Source organism: Anser brachyrhynchus (assembly GCF_964034855.1).
Source record: "Anser brachyrhynchus genome assembly, chromosome: 19".
Taxonomy (NCBI): Eukaryota; Metazoa; Chordata; class Aves; order Anseriformes; family Anatidae; genus Anser; species Anser brachyrhynchus.
The window spans coordinates 5,480,175-5,495,414 of record NC_137712.1 but is presented as its reverse complement, the minus strand read 5'-3'; the positions used below and the strand labels follow the sequence as shown (position 1 = coordinate 5,495,414).

At 48.2% G+C, this 15,240-nt stretch overlaps 1 protein-coding gene across 11 annotated transcripts in view; it reads left to right on the top strand.

Moving 5' to 3' along the window:
• Window positions 1-15,240, top strand: part of PRRC2B (proline rich coiled-coil 2B) — a 49,992-nt gene that overhangs the window by 8,255 nt on the left and 26,497 nt on the right. For 8 of the 11 annotated variants that reach the window (XM_080562203.1, XM_080562204.1, XM_080562208.1 and 5 more), the window contains exons 2-12: window positions 5,348-5,515; window positions 6,312-6,489; window positions 6,700-6,802; window positions 7,804-7,876; window positions 10,679-10,822; window positions 11,503-11,744; window positions 12,170-12,291; window positions 12,746-12,885; window positions 13,490-13,580; window positions 13,965-14,157; window positions 14,557-14,872. In XM_080562203.1, coding sequence (XP_080418329.1) covers window positions 5,401-5,515; window positions 6,312-6,489; window positions 6,700-6,802; window positions 7,804-7,876; window positions 10,679-10,822; window positions 11,503-11,744; window positions 12,170-12,291; window positions 12,746-12,885; window positions 13,490-13,580; window positions 13,965-14,157; window positions 14,557-14,872 — 1,717 coding nt within the window. In that variant the 5' untranslated portion in view covers window positions 5,348-5,400. The remainder of the gene's footprint in view (window positions 1-5,347; window positions 5,516-6,311; window positions 6,490-6,699; window positions 6,803-7,803; window positions 7,877-10,678; window positions 10,823-11,502; window positions 11,745-12,169; window positions 12,292-12,745; window positions 12,886-13,489; window positions 13,581-13,964; window positions 14,158-14,556; window positions 14,873-15,240) is intronic. The other 3 variants (XM_080562207.1, XM_080562210.1, XM_080562206.1) reach the window with 1 other exon arrangement.

The following is a 15,240-nucleotide window of genomic DNA, read 5'->3' as shown; positions in this document are numbered from 1 at the left end:
GGACTAAGTCTTTCTTATCTTTGGCTGTTTGCTCAATTACTGGAGGTCAGGGGCCCTCTTCAGGGCGGGGCATTGTCTGTCCGGAGCTCGTTAATGTTTCTGTGTAAATACAGTTGAGCTCTTCTCCAGCCTCCAGGCTGCGTTATCTGTTTCACGGTGTTACGAATCCATCCTTTCTGGCTGCCTTCCTCTGCTCCTTGCCTTCCCAGCGCTGGGAAAGCTGTTCAGCAGAGAGGTGAGGCATCTGAAGTCCACAGGCCAGACCTGAGGCACGGAGGTCTCTTTTCTCTCGAGCTGCCCAGAGGCTCAGCAGCAGCAGCAGTTGCGATTCCCAGCCTGTCGGTGCATTGGTAGCGTTTACGAGCGAGGCAGCAGGTAAGCGTGGTGAAGACAATCGAGAAAATGAGATCAGGTCATCTTCTAGGGCATGCCCTCTTTGTTCCCCTGTCAGGCCTTATCTCTGCGTGCACGGCTCCACGCCGCAGGGTGAAGGCTGTGCTGCGCAGACGACTCGGCCTCTCCTCTCTGCGGTGCTGTGCGCGTCTGGGTCACGGTGGCTTGGCTTCGCGACGCCTGGTGATGGGGCTGGCCGGCAGGCAGCCTGCAGCCGTGTCACTCGGCTGGCAGCATACCTCTGTGATAAATCACGGGAGACGTGATCCTGGTCTCCCATTCCCTGTCGTTACAAGGAGAGCAGATTGACAGGAGATGCAGGGAGCAGCTGGAGTTGCGAATACAGGAATTGCTGGTGCCCCGTGCGCCTGTTCGGCTACGCGAGGAGGGTCCCCCGGTGAGCCACAAGCCGTCTTTGCTGAGGGGCGTCCATCTCTTCGTGCTGCAGGCTGCTGGTGCTGACTTGCTTCCCTGCTCTGGCAGGATTCGGTCCCACATTCGGCATCTCAGCAGGCCCTTCTTGCAGGTGTACGAACAAATCTGAGCAGCTTCCCCTGGGCTGTGCAACAGGCTGAGAGCCTGGCGTCTTGTGGGCTAGGCTCTTGCTACACAGCCCTTCCGCGTTCATCCTGTTGACTTCATAGTTGGGTTCTGGTACCCTCCTGGTGCCCCCCTCTTTACTAAGTGCTCTCTCCTGGGAACTGCGTGCGCACCTGGTCCCTTCTTCTCCAGGCTGATGATCCCTGCCTGGCCCCAACAGAAATTGTACGGGATATGAGTGCGTGTGGCACCAAGCCCCTAGGGCAGCTGGTTGTGTTGCTTCACCAGAGCTCTGCCAAGGGCAGCCAGTGGCACTTTTCACTGCTGAGGCAGGTGGTGACCGTTTCCCATATAGGTGCTTCGTGGTGGGAGGTGTTCCAGGAGAAGCAGTGGTGAGGTCCTGTTGACAGATAAACGCTGAGCTCTGAGGGCTGCTAGAGAAAAGCAACCGGGTGTATTTAAGGAAGAGTGAATGCCACTGATCTGTAAAGCTATACCTTGTTCTTTTATAAGGCTTCACGTTACCAGTAACATTAGAAACAACAGTAGATTCCAGTTTAGCACCGACTCTAAACGCTTTCTCTTTTCTGGAAGTGCAGTTCAGCTTTTGCAACCTGTGCATTTCTTAGCAATTGATGTTAAATTTCAGGTCAAGAATCTTCCTGCTCTGGAGAAAATTGCCTTTTTCTGTGTTAATGTCCGTCCTGTTGCTTTGTTTTGTGTTTGTGACTGCTGCCATTAAAAGATCAAGGAGTGAAGGTCTGCAGCAAAGAGTCTGCAGTGGCCCAGGTTTTGCCCGAGCGATTGTGCGCGGCGGTGTGCGAGTATCTGAAGCGATTCCTTCTGGTGTGCGTGCTACCTTTGATCAATCTGTTTGCCCTGCTCAATTAAGGCTGGCTAACTTCCAGGCATTCAAGCTCCATTGAAGTCTTGTGAATAAAACACCAGCAGCCCTGCCTCCTTCCTACACAGCTTCACAGAGAGCTTTGTAGACAATCCCGTTCGGCAGGAGTCTCTCCCTTTGGCCGTTTCCAGCTCAGGGGTTTCCAGTTGTTGACCGCTGCCAGCAGCTCGATCTCGTCACGTGGCTCCTTTCAGGATGGGCTCCCAGCGCTCGGTAGATCCCTGCTGCAGCTCCAAGGAGGAGAAATCCCCTTTAAATGAGGGTTAGATGGGGTCAGTACCCACGCATCAAGTGCAGGGCAGCACGGTGAGGACACGAAGACTCCTGGCAGCCGAGCTCTCTGCCCAGGAAGTAATTTTGGTGCAGTTATTTGTACCCTGGGGCCTCTAACGTAACTGCTCACGCTGCGGTGTGTTCTGAGTCCTCCGAGATGCTCAGCATTTTGCACTCTGCTGTCCATGGGTATTACAGGAGACCTTGCTAGTCCTGAGAGCAGAAAGAGCTGAGCTGTGTGCTAAAACTGATAGGGAACCTTCCCCCAAAGATCAAATGCGGAGAGAAAGCTTGCAGAAATGTAGGCGATTGATTTTGTTGGTTGCTCGTTTCTCTGTGACAGGGAATGATGCTTTCTTCAGGGCCAGCGATCGGGCAGGGGACCAGGAGCACAGGTCAGAGGCTGTCAGTTTCCACGTGGCAGCATCGGCAGGTGCCTTCTGGTTCTGATTCTCCTAACACTAAGCGTGCAGGCTGGCAGTTTAATTGTCAGTTAAGTTGATTTTTAGCAGAAACGGCTTCTCTCTGCAAGGCGAGAAAGCTTTGGCGATGCCTGCCTGGATTTGCTGCATGATGGGAAGACCGGGCCAGTGTCACACGGCCTGTGGAGGCTCCACGGAGCTCCACATCGCTGCAGCCTCCTTGCACGCAGGCCTGCTTGAAGTTGCCTCAGCTCCCCGTGGACTTGTGCCCCCCCTTGGAGCACACGCCGGTACGTAGCGCACAAACAAAGCCGCGGTTCGTGTGCTCAGCTTCAGAGCACTGAGGGAGCACAAAGCACGTCTGAATTTCCCTCAGCCAGACAGCAGTTGCGGCTGTCCCAGAGAGTTGGACGAGGAGCTCTTTCCCAGCGTGTCCCCAGCTCCTCTGCTCTGAAGTGGTTGTTTATTCCTCCCGCATCCTTTTAATGATAGAAGATGTAATCAGGAGGCAGCCGAGACCCGCTTACATAACTGGTTGTCAGGGTTTCTCTTTGGCAGCGTTACCCGCGTGCTGTTTGCATGCTGACTTTGAGGAACTTGGGGCTTTTCTGTTAACTAGCTAATTCCTGAGCCCGATGTGATGGTTGGTTGGTTGGTTTTATTCTAATGCCTAATAATTTGGTCTGCTTCGAGGTTTTCTAAACCTCAGAATGGACTTTATTGCTTGGGATTGTGTGAGGCTGGTACGGGATCGGAGAGGTCTGGGTAGGCTCCCTCCCCGAGGCTCCAGGTGCCTCTAAGAGGGGTGGCCGTGCTCCTGCCAGGGCAGCTGAGGTCTGGTGTGCTGCTCCCTCTGCTACTAGTGCTGGTCCGGGGCTCCCCACGGCCCTGCCAGTTCCAACAGGACATTGTTCAGCCCAGTGTCTGCTTTCCTGCCAGGCCTGCGCTAATCACAGCGTTCTCCCTTTCTCTTTTATGCCTGTCCTACTAATAAAGTACGGTGAAAATGGGGAAACGAGGGAGGAGCTGTTGTTTTCTTTGGCACACGGTAACCATCTTAGCAAAGATGGAACCAGCCTGGAGCCGGAGATCTGTTTGCTGCTCTGCAGGAAAAGGTGTCTGAAGGACACTGGCCGGCCTTGCTGCCTCCGCAGGCCTCTGTGCTGCAGCTGCATGGAGCTTCTGGTGGCGATCCTGAGCATCCCGAGGGCTGGGACTGAGTGACAGAAAACACTTTTCATCTTCTGTCCCCTGTCCTGCCCCTTGCTGCCTCGCACACCGAGTCCACAGCCTCTTGCTCGTGCCAGGCCTGATGTAAATCCTGCACCGTAGGGTGTTTGCTGTAGGGTGCCAGGTTCGTTGGTCAGAAACTTGCTGCCTGGCAGCAGCCTTGGCTTGGCTCTCTGCAGGTTTGCAGTACATTCTCAAACTGTCTGTGTCCAATCTGGTTGTGCTCTGTGCTTGCTCTGTGTATAATGTAATGGACTAATCCTCTTACCCAGGAATAGGTCTGATAAGGCATTGCTGGTGGAAGCTCTAGCCTCTGGTCAGAGACGATCTCTTTGGGAGTGCTGAGTGATTTCTGGCTGCGTTGGAAGCATGCTTTCAGCTTGAGGAGTCTCAGAAAGGCTGAAAGGGGGAAAGGTCTGATATGTATTTGTATATATATAGCTTTTTGTTACTCCCAACACAGAGAGTTGCAGCCATGAGATAGGACCTAGCAGATGGTATAATAAAGCTGTCAGCAGTTATGGGCTTGAAGTGGAGATTTTGCAACAAGAAATCTGGAAATCTAAATTACGCGTGAAAAGGTTAGATTAAGCTCCTAGACTTGTGGAAAAGTGAGAACAATGAATTATTCCTTAAAAACTCGAAACAAACATCCATTGAGAGTAAGCAAGGTTTCTTTTCTGAGATAAAGGTTTGTCAGCAGTGTTTGCGTTCCCCGTGTTTCAGCTTTGTCCTAGGCTCTAGGAGCCAGGCAGTGAAAGCAGAGAGACTGCCCGAGTGGAGGGCGTTAATTGCAGTACGTTGTGCTGGCTGAGATCAGAGTGAAAAATTAGCAAACCACATCTACTGTGAAAAGTACATTTATAGCTAAAAAACGGTGTTTGAAGCGACAGAGAAAATAGTCTTTTTTTATAAAATGTTTTTAGGGTTTGTAGTTGAACTGCTGTACCTGTGGTTTCAAGGGTCTGAACCTGTCTCATTTGCGCTGTTTTTCAGACTCCTCAACCCTCTCTTGTGGCCAGCAGATAGGGAAAAGGAATTTGGAGAAATAACTGTTATGTTCAGGTGATGCCTTTCAAAGCATTAATTGCTGGTCCAAGTCATTAACTGTCGCCAGCATGAAACCATTATCCTAAATGTAACAAGCTCTGCTATCAGTGCACTTCAGTGGGAAATCGGATGATAAATTCCAGTGTTGGACAAGCTGTAGTACTTCTCCTTCATTTGTATTTAGGAATCCTTGTGTGTAGCTTATGTTAAGCATATCTAACCTTATGTTAGATTTATTTTAAAGCAAGGATTAAGTTGACCACGTTCTTTTGTATCCTTGTAATTAAGAAGTTCACCTCTTGGCACCAGAGTGGCAGGAAGAAATATGTTGCTGTGTCTTCCTGCGCTTATTTTTATGTAGGTTATGGATCATGAGTCCCCAAAGCAACTAAAGGGGAGGGGGCTAAAACCTTGTAACTTAGAGTGTCTGCTCAGTGAATCTGCCTGCACTTGAAACTGTTGTGCCTGGTTTACTGTTTACTTATCCCTGGCTAAACAATCTGATGGCATTTCCCTGGTTCTCTTTCATTAAAAGGCAGATCGGGAGCGGCGCAGAGAAATTTCCTTACTAGATGACATTTCATCGCAATGTCCGATCGTTTGGGGCAAATAACCAAGGGAAAGGATGGGAAAAGCAAGTACTCAACTCTCAGCCTGTTTGATAAGTATAAAGGAAAGTCAATAGAAGCTATCAGAACTACAGGTAAGGAATACCTTCAGCAAGCTCCTTTTGGGGTCTTCTAAGTACTGGTGCAGAGCTAATTCAAGTTGTTGGCCCTGTAGGTAGGATACGTAATGGGAACGGGCTGTCTGGGTTGCAGAACTGGTGTCTGGGCATGTATGTAGGCTTTGAGGGAAATGGTGGTGATTCTTCGTGCTGCTGAGCTGCTGTTATCGTGGAGTCATGGAGGAATTCTGGCAAAGCAGCTGGGAGACTGTTGGGCTGTCAGTTTAGCTTTTCATTTGGCAGAGAGGAGCCTTGTGATGTTCAGCAAAGGCAAGTGCAGGGTCCTGCCCCTAGGGAGAAATAACCCCGTGCACCAGTACAGGTTGGGGATTGGCCTGTTGGAAAGCAGCTCTGCGGAGAAGGACCTGGGAGTCCTGGTGGACAACAAGGTGGCCATGAACCAGCCGTGGGCCTTTGCGGCCAGGAAGGGCGATGGCTATTTCCCCAAGCTGTGAAAGGGAGATTCTGTTTCTCTGTTGTGAAATGAAAGAGGAGTGTCTGTCTGGAAGCTGAAAGACTGGGCATTTTCTATTAGGGACGATTATTTGTCTCTCCCTCCCCTCTGTTGTAGGACGCTGCCTATTACCTGTCTGCTACAACAGACAGTTGCTCTGTGATGGTCCTGCAGGAAATGGTCTTAGGTTGACTGTCAGCGTCACGAATAGCAGCAGTGGTGCTGCTTATCGTACAGTTCTGTTGGGATGCTAATTGAGGCTACTGAGCTAGCAGGGTTTAGCCACCTTATAACCTGCTTGCGTTCCTCTCTCACTAGTTATTCCTAGACATGGCTTACAGAGTCTTGGGAAAGTTGCTGCTGCCCGGCGCATGCCACCTCCTGCAAACTTGCCTAGCTTGAAGTCTGAGAACAGAGGAAACGACCCCAACATCATTATAGTACCCAAAGACGGTACAGGATGGGCAAACAAGCAGGATCAGCCAGACCAAAAGAGGTAGGTCGAACTGCTCGTTGCTAAGTTTTGTCAGGCAAGCAGCAGCAGTTCTGCACTGCTGTGCTGTGTGTGGGCCTTGCAGAGATCACTTCTCTGTTGTCCAAGCCAGTGCAGACTCAAAATTAGCGTGGTATTTTAACAGTTGCTGTGTTGCCACAGTTTGTCATCTTGCCTTCCCCTTTGATCTCACCTCTGCTGTCTCTTCCCCAGTTCCAGTGCGACGGCTGCACAGCTGCAGGAGTCGCTGCCGCAGCAGGGTTTGCAGAAATCTGTCTCCAATTTACAGAAGCAGACACAGTCAATCACTCAGGAGGTAGGCGCAAGCTGTCTCCGTGCCACACTGTTTCCCCTATTCTCAGTCAGCTTGAGGGTTTCCTTTAATTGTCTCTGTTACCTTGCACAAGTAAGAATTGGTGGACTGTAATTTAAGGAACAGCTGCTGTGTAATCAATTCTTGTACAATTGACTCTTGACTCCAAGTCACTGTGCCCCAGGAATGCTGTGCTGCGGTTACAGTGTAATTTTGTGCATGTTACCTCTGTACCTTTCAAGTGAGTGGGGAAAGTCAAGCTTCAATCTAGAAAGAATGGCTGGAATGCGGGATGGCTGGTTAGCACTTGTAAACTACATTACTTTGGGTCTAATTCAAGTGTCGCTTGGTGACAGCAGATCCAGCTCTTGCTCCCAGCCTGATGAGACTTGATAAGAAGAGATCTGGTCATGTGGGAGAAGTAGCCAGTGTCAGGACTTGAAAAAACTACTGGCAAGTAAGAAAGCTTCCCCAGAGAGTGCAAGGACCTGGCCCCTCTGTGCTGCAGGTTTCGCACTCCTAGTTTAAAAATAAAAATGAAAAATCCCAGCCCTTGAGGTTCAGGAAAATCAGGACAGGAGTTGTGTTCTGAGGAGGAGAAGACTGGTTAATGCGTGAGAAAGCAGGATGGCCTTCAAGCTGAGGAATAGCATGGAACAAATCTGGAAGATTAAGAAGGCCAGTTTGGGAAAATGCAACAGAACAAAGGGAAAGCTTTATTAGAGGGATGAAAGGAAGAAGAATGGTTTGAGGAAATAGTTGGTGAAGTTGAGAGGAGATAAAAGGCAGGATGGAAAAGAATATTTTCGCTGTAGCATCATAGTGCATTGCAGTGGGGAGCAGCTGACTTCAGCCCCAGCAAGAAACTGGGGAGACCTGTGGTAGCCAGTGACATCTGGGTGATGTGGAGGTCTGAACTGTAGCAAATGCCACCCAGGAAATGAGGAACAGTTCACTGATCCGTGGGCATTGTTGTTTGTTTTTTGTTTTGGTTTTGTTTTCAGAGTACAAATTCAGTGCCAGGTGGACCAAAGTCATGGGCACAGCTGAATGGAAAGCCAGCAGGACAAGAAGGTGGTGAGTATGGTAAACAGAAAGGGGGCTGGGTATGTGCCTGCTCCTCAGGCCGGAGATGGGGCGGACTCCATTTCTTCCTGTCCTCCCTGTCTAGACTGGTGCCTAATGGGACACAGCTGTGTTGGGTACAGTGCACTGAGGCCAGATGAGTCTTGTTTTGCATCTGTGTAATGTGTTGGCTGGAATGATGCAACTGCATCTGTTTGGGGCTGTCAGTGCAAGAGCCAGCTTGGACAGCGTGTCCCAGCACCGCGCTGAACCGGAGCGGCTCATGCACTTGCCTTGGGAAGCAGTGGGAGTTCTGGGAGGTGAGGATTTTGAAGGAGAAGGGAAACACTTGCCCCCTCATGCTCATCTTCCTCAGCCCGTTGTAGTGTGTGGAAAGATGCAGAAAACAGAATGGAGGAGGCGATTGGCTTAGGAGAAAAGAGCACGTCAGAGCCTGGAAGGCATTTCCGTGGCTAGTAGCATGGGGAGCCTGGCTTAACGAGGTGGTCAGGAGTGAGGCTGTGATGATAATGTTCAGGAAGTCTGTACACATTGTCCTTGGGCGAAGGGTATTTCAGTGACAGTGGGTGGACGTGGCATTGAAGCTGCTACAGGATGCACTTGCTTGCACCTTGGCTGATGCCTCTCTATTAAGTCTCCCCGAGTAGCTGTGCTGCTAATTGCTTCTGCTTGACTGGGGATTCTGGAGCAGTGTTAACATAAATTGGGAGTTGAGTTGTCTTCAGATGCATCCGTTTCCACACAGGAGGTGATTTCCAGTACTAGGATTAAAACTGTGGTGAGAATAACAGCTTAATTCCACAATTTAATGTGAACAGACCGGGAACCCCTGGGTCATCAAGTGAAATTGCAGAGATGTGAAATACGGACAGCTGCAGATTGCAGAAACGGAGGGGACAAGCTTATCCTAAGTGGAATGAGTCACTTAGTGAGAGGGTGTTTCTCAGAGGCTAAATGTAAAAGCAGAAACTTGTGCTTGTTGGAGGTTGGTAGCCAGTGAAAAGGCTGTCTATTGTTTTGTTAATTGGTACATTTTTGAGGCTGTTGCTTTATGGGCCTCCTATGCAGACGTTTCGAAATCTGATCCTCTAACAATGTTCTTAAAGATTTTCTGAAAACTCATTCGAGGTCACACTCTTATCAGTGTAGAGTTCTCAGGCCGAGAAAAGAGTTACATGTGTGGCTAAAGAGCAGCTTAACTGGAAGGTAATTGAACCACCACGGGAGCATTAGAATTCTGGCTGAAAGGATTTATCAGGCCACCCCATCCCTGCATCAGTTCTCCAGTGGCACCGAGCAATTGCGCTTCCTTCCAAGCTAATACAGCAGTTTCTAGTAATATTGACAAAGAGGGAAGTCTTTTGCTTTTGGCTCTCCTAGGTGTTGTTGCTGTTATTTCAGGATACGCCCTCCCAGAAAGATTTAATGTGGTCTAGTGAATTAAAGATGAGCTGCACCATGCCTATTTCTTCCATATAAGGGGCAGTTTGAGGGAAAGGAGGGGAGGGCAGGGGGAACAGAAAAACCCCAAAAGAACCAAACTTTTCTCAATAATAATGCTGCCTAGGATTAGAGTGCAAATTGTTAATGACTACACATTAACAGTCGTTGCATTGTGCAGCCTTACCTACAGGGAAAAACATAATATTTACCAGCGATTGGGGTGGGGGCATCTCCTGGAAGACACCTAAATATTATTAATGTTCTCAAGATTCTAGTTCAGGGGAATAATGCAGTAGAAATCCGAACTCTTAACACATCTCAGCTATTTTGTGGTCCATTCTTGTGTATTCTCATTTGTCCAAAATATTTGAGGATATTACATGCAGTAGTTGCAGTGTCTTCTCTGGAAATCTTCAGGAAGAAGGTCTTGTATACTGTCCAAGTTCCAGAAAGTGAGAATGATTTAATGAAGGCAATCCTCCTTGACTCTTTAGGGCAAGGAGGTATAAAGACGGATGAGACTCTTTCGTCAGGTCTTCAGTAATCACTGCTGTTACTTCTAACATGATAATTCTGAAGGAGGATTAGCCAAGTAACACAAAGAAATGATTCTGGAAAAAAGTAGTGCAAAAATGCCGACAGTTTCTTTTTATTCAGTGTTATCTTGCCAGCAATTTTAGGAGAATTGTTGTTTTGTTTTCCAGTCACCGTCAGATCTTTGTAACAGAGAGAAAGCTAGGGTATTCTAGGGTAGCTGGTGACTCGGCAAGACAATCTGCCAATGACAGGAAATGAAGCTGGCCTGATCTGGCCAGCGATCTGCATCTTAAATGTGCTGCAGCAGGGAGGAGAGTGGGGTATAGCATATCGCACTCGGTCCTTATCTGTGGTCTTCCACCAAGTATATTGCCAGAAATCTTCACAATAGAATTCCCTAGTGGAGTGAGATCTGAGCACTAGTAGTGAAAAAGAAATGTCAAATACTTGATAACGGGATATCATTTATAAGTAACCTTTCAGAATTTGTATCCCTGCCTCAGCCTGAATCTTGTGCTACACAAAAATAATTGGAAGCTGAGAAAGTTCACCCTGACTTTGTTGAAAGTGAGAATTTAAACGATAATCCCAAGTTAAGAGTGTGGGAGTATTTGGTAAGGACATCTGTTATCAAGTTGGTGACGATGTCTGAGGGTGTTTTGGATGTGAGCTGAGGTGCAGGTACAGTAGTAATTTGTGTTTAAATATACTGGAGGCCCAGATTCTCAGGAAGCATATTTCCAGGCTGATCTGATAAGGGAATTGAAAGATTGGCAAGGCATTCTCTAAATCCTGTAACTATTTGTCTGACAGGTTCAAGGGCCTCAAGCCGACTGTTATCCTTCTCTCCCGAGGAATTTCCGACGCTGAAAGCAGCTGGCGAGCAGGACAAGGTTGGCAAAGAAAAGGGCGCCTTAGATCCGTCGTATGGGCCAGGACCAAGCCTCCGCCCCCAGAGTAAGTAAATGTGGCTTTCTGCCTTACCCTAGCTCAGAATCCCTTAGGTTGTGCTTTGGGCAGGGGGATGCCCTTTCACAGTAGTGTTATATATTCCATCCCTATGGTTTTTTTTTTCAATACAGTTATGAGCTCACATATGTCACATTGCCTAGTAAATGACCCCAGATTCTTTGCTTGAGTTCTGTCTTCCAGACAGCCGATACGGACTGTAATCTACTGCATTGTTTCATAAAAACTCTGTGTGTAGGAGCAGAGAGGGTTTGCATTGTTCTGTGTCTTTTAACATAGTGATGCTGCAAAGGAGGGACCTTCCCATGGGCTAGGGGAGAGTTTTAAGTGGAGTGTGTGTGTGGCGTAATGCAGCTTCTCTTTGAGTGTTTCTTCATGACCTTTAATTCTGCAGGATGAGCACTGTGGTGATATGTGGCAGAATTTTTGTTGAAACTTAAGGTTATTGACAAATGAGGACACCACTGGTGCAGTAATTACCTAGTAACAGCTGATGCTGCTAGTCTCTTGGGAAAATAAATGCATCTGGAAGTTTTCCTCAGTCCCTGCTGTTTTCCTACATCCTCTGCGTAATTAGGACTTGACCAGAGTATTTTAGTTTTGAGACTTTCTGGCGAAGTGACTGTCTGCACTTACAGATGTTAACGTAATTATTACCTCTCTTCCAGATGTCACCAGTTGGAGGGAGGGCGGTGGGAGGAACATAACCTCTGCCACATCTCTGACCGCCTCCCCTGCTGAGCTGGGCAGCAAGACCTCTACCACTGGAGACGGAGCCCCCTCCTCAGTGAGTGCCAGCGATCCAAAGGAGCCGTCTCTCCGCCCAGCTCAGCCTATCCGTAAAGGGGCTTCGCAGTTCATGGGAAATGTCTACCAACCACCTACGTACCATGACATGCTACCTGCTTTTGTAAGTTGCCCTTTTCATACAGCTGTGTAATGTCCTTGCTTCTCAAAACGTGGTACGAGGGTTGAGGAAGTCAGCTAAGATAGCATTTTTGTAGACTCTCCTCTGAGTCGGTTCCCAGGACTTGCTCAGAGATCCCTCTCTTTATCTATTTTTAGTTTTCCCTGTTGTGCGTTTACCCTTTGATGCTGGAATAGTGCAGCACTAATGTGCTCTGAGGAGAAATGGAACAGGCGCAGCCTTGCTCAGCCCAAGGAAAAGTTGCTGCTTTTCCTCTAGAGCTGGAGAATTAACATGTCTGTTAGCCAGCAAGACATGAAGTGTTTGTTTTCCTTTAGTGTAGTCGCAGCTACCATGCCTGTGTTGTAACCTGATCTGGGTAAGCCTTGTGGCAGTGAATAAACAGGCTATTCTTTGCTTTATTCCAGATGTGTCCACAACAGCCACCTGAGACCCCTGCATCGCTGGACCGAGGGTCTTTCCCCCTTCCTCAAGTTCGGCTTGAGCCTCGCGTCCCTTTCAGACAATACCAGATGAATGACCAGGATGGGTAAGGCTCCCACGACTGTCCCACTTGAGAGCCTGGTTCAGGTTGTGAACGGGACTTGGACTGTGCAAGAATTTGGACCGAGGATGCAGTTGTGAGGTTACAGACGGCCACAGAGGAGGCCTAATTTTTACCCAAAGGATCAGTGCTTTGCTCCAGCAGCAGCAGCATCAGAAACGTTGCAAGATTTTGGGTACTGTGTGTCAGGACCAGGTAGATGTGTGCAGTTGAGGGGTGTGATCGTGGACTGGCAGGTTTGCAGTTCTGATCTATAAGCCCTAGGAAGTGGGTACCAGGTTGGTAGGGAAGAGAAGCTTTGTTGGGCAGAGAGGTATGTGGAGTCCTTTTAAATAAGCATATAGTAGTGAAGGACTGATTCACTGTTACAGACTCAATTGCATGTTCCTTTCTTTACTTTTTCTAACGTGTTTTTTTTTTTTTTTGCATCTCTCCACAGAAAAGAGAACAGGCTTGGCCTGTCCCGCCCAACACGTCCAATGCGGCAGGGAGAGCGAGCACCTCGGCCCACCATTATCAACGCAGAGAACCTGAAGGGGCTGGATGAACTAGACAATGATGCAGATGATGGATGGGCAGGTAAAGTACCTCCATCCTCTAGCTTCAGTCAGTGATTTAGAAGGTAGAGCATAGCAGTTTTCCTCCCTGCAACACGAAGTAGCCAGGATATTCTAATGGCTCTGTTTCACTGCCACAGAGTGGATAAGGGGGGAAGGAAGGGGTGGTTTGCGCAGCTGTGAAATTACTGTTGGTGTAAATGATGACACAATGGATCCTTCTGATCCTTCCATCAGACAGTACTCATGGAACTGGATCTGAAGACTCCTAAAAACTGAAAACACCAAACAGCAGCAGGATAGCAGTATGACTGCTGGGGAGAAGAGTTAGCCCCATCTTCTCAGTCGTAGCATTCAGCATGCGGTTGCACACAGTCTAGTTTGGTGGCTGCGTCTTCATTTGCAGCTTCCCTTTCCAGACTGCTTGCTGCACAGCTTTTGGGACCACCCCAGCTGGTCAGCAGTGTGGGTCTATGCTAGTCGTATCGCTTCCAGAACCTCTGCTGGACACTCAGTTTTCCAAGTAGCATCTAGTTTAGTGCCAGAGGAGGCATAAGCTTTATCAGGACAAGGCAGGACCTGTTTGTTTTCTCTCACACGTCCCTTCTCCAATTGTTCCATCTCAGGTATTCATGATGAAGTGGATTACTCTGAGAAACTCAAGTTTAGTGAAGATGAGGAAGAGGAAGAAGTTCTTAAAGATGGACGACAGAAGTGGTAAGAACTGGCTGTGTTCCCACCTACAGTTGTTTCAATACAGTTAAACAGTACCAGGATCTTTTAAAAACTTGTTTCATATATTGAGGCTTGATTTTTTTTTTAGCCCCACCCCCACCTCCTTGGCTTTGTTTATTCCATGTGTTGGCTTCTGAGTGGGCTTCGAGGGTGTGTGTGGGTCATGGAACTGAGTCCCTTTTGTGTCTCACCTGCACAATAATGGTGTTAATTCTTAAGTGCCTTAGGAAAAGCCCATTGCTTGGGCTTGTGTTTGTTTTGGATCCTTTGTTTCTGTTACAATCAGTTGCTTTTGCCACTTGATGAGTAAGGAGTGCTTTTTTAAGGCAAGTGGCAATTGTAATAGCAAATCTGTTTTTATGACAGGAACAGCTGGGATCCCAGAAGGCAGCGACAGTTGTCCCTGAGCTCTGCAGATGGTGCAGATGTCAAACACACCTTGGAGGAAGGAAAGAACTGGGGCGATTCAGTTGGCTTGTCCCGGACAGTCAGGAAAGTGCAGGATTCACAGCAACCTCCAAGGAAGATGAATGGTTGGAGCTCTTCATCTGAATACCAGGTAGGCTGAACTCTTGTGAATGGGCTTGTTGTGCTGGGCTGGTGGATGAAGCACGTTGCTGTCATTAAGAGACCTGTGTGACGCTTGATTCAAAACAGGATGCTGATAAATTTCTCAGTTCTTTGCTTATATCTGGCTGGAGAGAAACCCGTCTGCACGGCACTGCCACTAAAGAGAGGAAATGGAAACTGGTCCAGAGCAGTAGGTTTGTCAGACAGTTAGAAAAAGGAGTAACTGAACCAGATAGCAATAACTCCTCACGAGAAGTGGGGATTTGTGTGCATGAGGATAGAGAGGATGGAGGCAGACAGGAGGAGATTGTCTGAGCACGGGATGCAAAGTTCAAGGTAGAGGATATGTTCAGGTCATGCTCACTAAAGAATGTTTTTCCTTTGGCAGAAGCCCTCCCTGGGAAGTGTTCTCAGACAGCAATCCCTCGAGGATAAAGAAGAAAAAGTGCCACTGAGACAGAAGTTTGTGCACTCTGAGATCTCAGAGGCGGTTGAGCGAGCCAGGAGGCGACGGGAGGAGGAGGAGCGGCGAGCCAGGGAGGAACGTCTGGCAGCCTGTGCTGCAAAGCTGAAACAACTTGATCAGAAGTGCAAACTGGCTCAGAAGAGCGCGGAGACTCAGAAACACACAGAGAATGAAGACCTGCGACCCCCAAGCACAGAAAAAAGTGCTGTGCAAGAGAATGGACATGCTTTCCGTAGAGGTACAGAAGCATTTACTTGCCTTGTAAAAACAAGTGTTGTTGGTGTGGGTTTTTTTTTGGGTATGGTGCTATCTTTTACCTGAGTTGTGTGTGGGGTGAGAACTTGGGGAATATCTGAGTTGCACTTAAGAGACAGGCTGCTTCACATATCCTACAGAGTATTTTGGATTGGTGTTGAAGGTTCATTTTATTTAAAAAAAAAAAAAGGCAACCTATTAAAACAAGCAGACTTCTGTGGTTGTCTTATGCATGCTCAATCAGCTGTACTAGCAGAGACCTTGTTGGAACTGGCCTCTTGTTTTTCTCGTGGTTGGGTGATCCTATTAAGAAAGTGCTCATGGGCCATGGGTTACAGAATCAATTTATTA